General features: G+C 57.4%; 2 protein-coding genes across 2 annotated transcripts; both read right to left on the minus strand.

Annotated features, from left to right (window-relative positions):
• Window positions 1–375: 375 nt before the first annotated feature.
• Window positions 376–2,683, minus strand: D7B24_000718 (uncharacterized protein; the record flags this gene model as incomplete). The annotated part of the gene is made up of 6 exons (XM_028634970.1): window positions 376–1,167; window positions 1,220–1,330; window positions 1,388–2,314; window positions 2,398–2,407; window positions 2,471–2,483; window positions 2,548–2,683. 6 exons carry the CDS (start codon window positions 2,681–2,683, stop codon window positions 376–378), a joined length of 1,989 nt encoding a protein of 662 aa, XP_028498159.1.
• A 2,466-nt stretch (window positions 2,684–5,149) lies between these two features.
• On the minus strand, window positions 5,150–5,905 carry D7B24_000719 (uncharacterized protein; the record flags this gene model as incomplete). Its single annotated transcript, XM_028634971.1, has 1 exon — window positions 5,150–5,905. A coding segment is annotated over one exon (756 nt), but the record flags the coding sequence as incomplete, so codon positions are not given.
• Window positions 5,906–6,000: the final 95 nt, after the last annotated feature.

The raw sequence follows: 6,000 nt of genomic DNA on the forward strand, positions 1-6,000 counted from the left end.
GGAAACGACGAAGGACAGCTAAGTGTCCGAATCGTCTTGATATGGTGCAATTTCAAGGCGTTCTCATGTCGTCGGTCGTTGATTATGTGCACCTGGGGCGTAATATTTAGTAAATTTGGATGACATCGGCCAGTACTGGGAACACAAGCGCTCGCAGTCACACGAGGACGCAATGTGTCTCGCCATCGTCATTCACGTCCTTTATATGCCAATAGGGGAATCTGAAACAAAGTTTCGGGTGCTTACTTGACATAAGCCGTTGGAAACGCCTCCAACCGGCTTGAACTCATCAACATATTCAGGGGTATACGTCCAACAGTAGAAGCAATGGAAACAAACGGCTCGAGACAACACACCGTCCCACAGGCCTCGCATCTATCCAAATACCAGGCTGAACCCCATCTCTTCGGCGATTCTTCTCCATCCGCCACCCCCAGGATCGGCCCTCCCACCTGCCTTCGCCAGATCCCTCCTTCGCCAGACTTCCACAACCACCTCCCAGGCCTTTGCAGCATTGACCACACCTCTCGCTGCCTCGACTGCCGCGAAAGCCTGCCTCGCGAGGCCACGATCTCGGCCATCTCCGGCTTCGCATGCTGCCTCGAACAAAGCCCAAAGCATCCCGGCGCCCGTACCGCGCCCCGGCGGCAGATGCGGTCCCGTCGCCGAGACACAGTGCCAAAGCGCCGCCCTAGCATGCCGCTGCACCGCCTCGGCGTTTTGCTCGCGGTTCAACACTATGAGGGCGCTCTGTTTGCACGCAAGCGCCTTGCTTGTCATGACGCGGATGCGCGCAACTTCATTATCAGGGGCGTCCTCTGGTCCATCGACAACACGGTTGACAAGAGTGTAGCCAGGTGGAAGGGCGGGTTCCCATGCGACGAGAACCTGCTCTAGCTCATGAAGAGCCGCCTCTCGCTCGTCGCTAGCTTCATTGTCTTCGGAAGATCCATGCAGGCCCCTGGAAAGGCTCCGATCTCTCTGTCGACAGAGTAGAGAGGCAAGGCGGTGGAGGATGGGCCAGAGGTCGGCTGTGAAGCCGGATATGGCGCTAATGGAGGAGTCCACAGCCGGGACCGAAATGTGAGAATGAACCGATGACGGGGACGGAGAGCAGGGCGAGGTGTCAGAAGAGAGCGCGTGGATGATATCAAAGTATCTGAAGGCCTGGCCATCTGTCAGCGGAGGTTCAGCGAGGACGCGATCCAGCGAACCCTACCTCACGGAAAAAGACAAGCCTTGGGTTTTCTGAGGCGTGGACTTTTTCGAGAACCCTCCAAGCTTGTTGCATGTGCCGACTGATCAAATTCGTTGGGCCTCTCTGAAGAAGCTATTCATCCTGCGAGTTAGCGATGTCCAAGCTCGATGGGTTCATCACAGAACATACCAACTCGTAGTACACGAGCAACAGCATCGCTCCGAGCGTCTGCTCCTTTGCCCAGTCCTCTTCGACTTCGGTCAAGGTGGTCAACCCGATCAAGGCCTGCTCGTGGAACAACCCATGGTCAACATCGTCTCTCAACCCCGTCCGTATCAGGTCAGCACCAGCCAGCGCACACGCCGCATCTCTCACCACCGCACTCCCAAAGCACAGCGACCCAACATGGTCTACGACAGCACTTCCGCCACCCTGTAACAGACTTCCAGCAACCGAGTGGCAGAAATGGTCTACCAGCGCATTGTGGTCCAGCGCCTGCGATGTCGGGTCGGCCACGGCCGAGAACGGCCCCCTAGGCCTTGGTGACGCCGGAGCCAGCCAAGGCATGTGAGCCGGTGGTGCTGGGGCTAGAATTTGCTGGTGCTGCTGTTGCTGATGCTCTCCCCAGTCCATGTGGCCGGCCAGGAACGGCCACGGCAGGAGATCCTCTTCGATCTGGGGGCTCCACGCCAGCGAAGGTATGACTTCAGCCTGCGTCCCGCAGACGTTGGCGCCGGCGACATCAAAGGTGCCAATCTGGTACGTGTTCTCGCCGAGTGCCGCATCATCATAGCCCAGCAGCGACGGCGAGGTCCCGGTCGTCGAGTCGGACATGGATGTGTCGCCGCCGGCCCAGGGGTCCAGGAACGAGGCGAGCCCCTCTGGTGTCTGTCCAGGCTCAAAATAGGCCTGATGGAGGTGCTGCTGATTCAAGGTGGGGTCAGAAGGCGCCGTGCTGGGACCGGAGGAACCTGGTGTGCTGCCAGCGTCCGGGGGCGAAGGGACCGTGAACTTTGTGGTGCGCTTCTTGCGCTTCTTGATGGGCTCGTAGACGCACTCGACGCCGAACTGGACGCAACGCGAACATCGTGGCTTTTCTTCGGAGCACTTCTTTCGCTACGAGGGGACAACGAGTTGGTCAACGGCCTCAGGGAGACGGCGGCCAGAGGTGGGAACTAAATCAGAGGAACGGAACATACCTTGTCTCGGCTGTGGAAGTAATGTGAGCTGGGTATAGTTCAGAGAGCATGGCACATTAGAAGGGATTCGCACCAGTACTTGCAACCTGAAGGACCTGTGTTAGCCACAGCTCTGCCGATGCAGATACGATCATCAAAATGACAACATACCTGCTCTGGACCGGCTCTTGACAGGCTTGGGTTGTATGGGTTTCGCGTAAAGCATCATTCTATCATGAGGAGACTGCGAATGCTGTTGTTGGCCACCCGCAGCACCTTGCTCTGATTCAGATCGACCACCAAACATGGCGAAGGAAGGTGTGGCAGGCAATCAAAGCGGACGGCAGTACACAGCGACAGAAAAACGTGGGGTTGGGAAGCGAAGGGACCCGAGACAGATGGTTCGCGTATCGAACGAGACAGCAGGTGACGGGTGTAATAACATTCAGGAACCAACATGCCCACGAGGGACCACCTTCAGCTTCCTACATCCTGATCATCACAGGACCTCGTCCCGAATCCCAAACTAGACATTAATCCCATGGGCCAAGGCATGGTATGAGACACATGGTCGAGATCGAAAGGGTGGGAGCATGGGTTCCCCAAACTCTCAGGTCCCCTCCACCACCACCACCCCCAGACCGGCTGATGAGAGGAGACTGAGGGGTAAGGAACGTACAATGTGGTTCACTGAAAGAGGACTGAAAAAGGGGGGAAGGGGGGAGCAAGCAGTGAGCGGTGGGCTGCATATTGCAGACGCAGGTGGATTTCCCCCAATGCCAGGCCGTCAGAGGTACAGAGGAGAGATTGTTACAAGTGGTCTACCATAGTCATCGCAACGGGTCGTCCCTTGGCTTGGGGTATCCTGGTTTGGGCAACGAGGGAGAGGCAAGCTTTCATGACTAGCAGGGGGTTTGTACGTTTTCTTTACCCGGGCATTCTCCCCTGATCCTGGGAACTGCGAGTATGATGCCACGAAAGCAAGGGCAGACGGAGGAAGAGGCTTCGGGGAGGCGGCCATGGTAGGCTTTAAGCAGTGCTGATTGCTCGAAGCATGCGGGTCCCCCGTACATAATTACATGGACGCTCCCGAACGAGGATTCGCGAGGCGCTTGGCGCTCGGGGTGCCGAACTATGGTTTGCGCTTCTCTATTCATTCTCTACTACGTAGCTTTCGTTCGAATGAGAGGCATAGGGGGTACGCTGCAAGGCACCGGCTCGTGCTGGAGACCTTGACCTGACCTCACTGATGCGGGCCAGAAAAGCTGTCTCCACCTGTATTGCTTTGCTGCCTTGAAAAGGGTAGTCATAGTTTCGCTCTTGTTGAGCCGAGATGCCGAGGAACTATGCTGCAATGCAGAGGTTCGGCTGAAGACACTGCTGTTTTGGTATCTTGAGGTTTGATTGATGGCGAGGAAGTCCTCTGGCAGTCTGCTCTCAACCGTCGTAGCAATGGCAGCAAGGGAGAGGGATGCCACACAGCTTACCGTTGTGAAGACTTGTGAACCTCTTCGCCATTTTGCCTGCCGCCGGGGGAAAACGCCCGCAGCTCAGGCTGAACTCGCAAGCGCCTTCGCAAGCGTTGACCAACCTACAATTGCGAGTCCCAAAGAACTCAGTGTCGATACCGCGCGAGGGTCTAATAATCCGACGGCATCATTCATCCTCGTCCTCAGAAACGCAACCCATTGTGAGAAGAAGGGCAGGCGGGAAAAGGCGGACATGATCCAAATGCCCCCTCTGGCGGCGGTTTTCGTCGCGGACTTGATCGACGTTGATTCGACAGCTGCCTCCAATCCACTGACCATCTCCAACCCCAAGACCAGATCTGCGTTAGCCCAGATTCAGGCTTGGACGACCCCTGTGAGTAGGCGGTGGGTGGACCCCCGAGTACGTTGATCGAGAGAGAGACGCGAAGAGCAGGGACGAAGATAGTACAGACATAGACACACAGAAGAGAAGAGGGGAACCCTTGCTTCTGCAGCACACAATAAGGCACATGTCGAAGAGGCTTGCTCGCTAGAAACGGGAGTTTGTCCGCCACGAAATCTTGGTAGCCCGCGTCGCCCGCCCCTCATCGCTTGTCGCCCATCATCTGCCAGCCATGCACAAGGCCAGAGTAGGATGGACCTGCAGAAAGGCCACTGCAAAGCTCAGGTCAGACTGCAATGGGGACCGTGTCCATCAATCTGAACGCGGTCCACAGTCATCCGTTGTCCATCTCGATCAGAGTGGCTGGTCCCCGCAATCAGATGAACCCACTGCCGAGTTGGAGACTGCCCACTTCTTTTGCCAGGGCATTTGGCGCAAGTCAGGCACTCGAAATGGATTGACTCGGGGTCTGAGGGGAGCGGGAGATGACGAGGGGGAGACCACGTATTCCCGCGTGGCGTCGGATCAAATCTCTAGCACCACAGCGAAGGATGACGACGATGGAGATTATGGGAATGACAGGCTATGCCCTGATTTCTGGTCTCTCGCGCCGCTCAGCTGCGCCTTCTCGCGCCGGGCGCGTGATTTCTCATCACTTGCCAAAGGTAAGTATCCGGAATATGTGACGCTTGGCCATCTGCTGGTCCCTAACTTCCCTGGGTACCCAGCCCACAAGACAAGCAGTAAATCAAAGGTCAAGCAGTCTCAGAATCGCACCCTCCTACGCCGGACGGACTACTCCTATATGCTGCCAAGAGTATTACTTGAAGACGGAAAAGTCGAAGAGGAAAATGCATGGGCAAACAAAACCGCGCCATGCCATGTACGCATTCATTGCAGACTAAGCAGCCCGCTTGATGAACTCTGCCGCCCTCTCAGCAATAGCGTACACCAGGCTCTGCGTATTTGCTCGAGGGATCAGCGGGAACACGCTCGCGTCGACGACACGCAGGTTGCTAACTCCGTACACCCGGAACCGCTCATCCACCACGCCGCCCTTGGCCCTAGGCAGCATCGCCGCGGTCCCGCACGGATGGTACTCGCTCTGCGCCGCGGCGCGGATCCATCTCTCCACATTTTCGGCCGTGAGCCGGTGGTAGCCCGGCTGGTACACCGTGCCGCCTCCCTGCAGCAGCGCGCTCAGCGGCGGCGTCTTCGCCACGGCCTGGAGGTGCAGGGCAATAATCTTGAGAAGCTGGAGATCGGCGGGGTGCGAGAGATAGCGCGGGTCGACCTCGGGATGCATCGTCGCATCACGGGAGCGAATGTGCACTGATCCACGCGAGAACGGATGCTGCAGGACGCCGAGCACGGAGATGAAGTTGCCCGGAGTGGAGGCCCTGAATAAGAGCGTCGAGTCGTTGGAGAACTGGGGCGAGATGCCTCCCTCGATGATCAGCTCCTGCGCGACCTCGCCGGTTGCGAGACCCCTCGCAATGAGGGCGTACTGTTCGGCGGGGCCTACGAAGTTGGTCTGGAGGGCTGTACCGCTCGTGTAAAGCGTTGACGCAAGTTGCGGCAGTGACAGCAGGCCAGAACTGGCTCCTGACGTTGCTAGACGGCCGGTCTTGTTGTTGAGATACAGATCAAGCTGCTCCTGGAAGTACGTCGCGTTGGCAAAGTCCTCATTCGTCGGGACGCCAGTTTTGGTGGCGAAACTAGCAGGGCGTCAGTATTCGATGATGAATTACA

Source organism: Verticillium nonalfalfae (genome assembly GCF_003724135.2).
Source record: "Verticillium nonalfalfae strain VnAa140/NRRL 66861 chromosome Unknown scaffold_11, whole genome shotgun sequence".
NCBI lineage: Eukaryota > Fungi > Ascomycota > Sordariomycetes > Glomerellales > Plectosphaerellaceae > Verticillium > Verticillium nonalfalfae.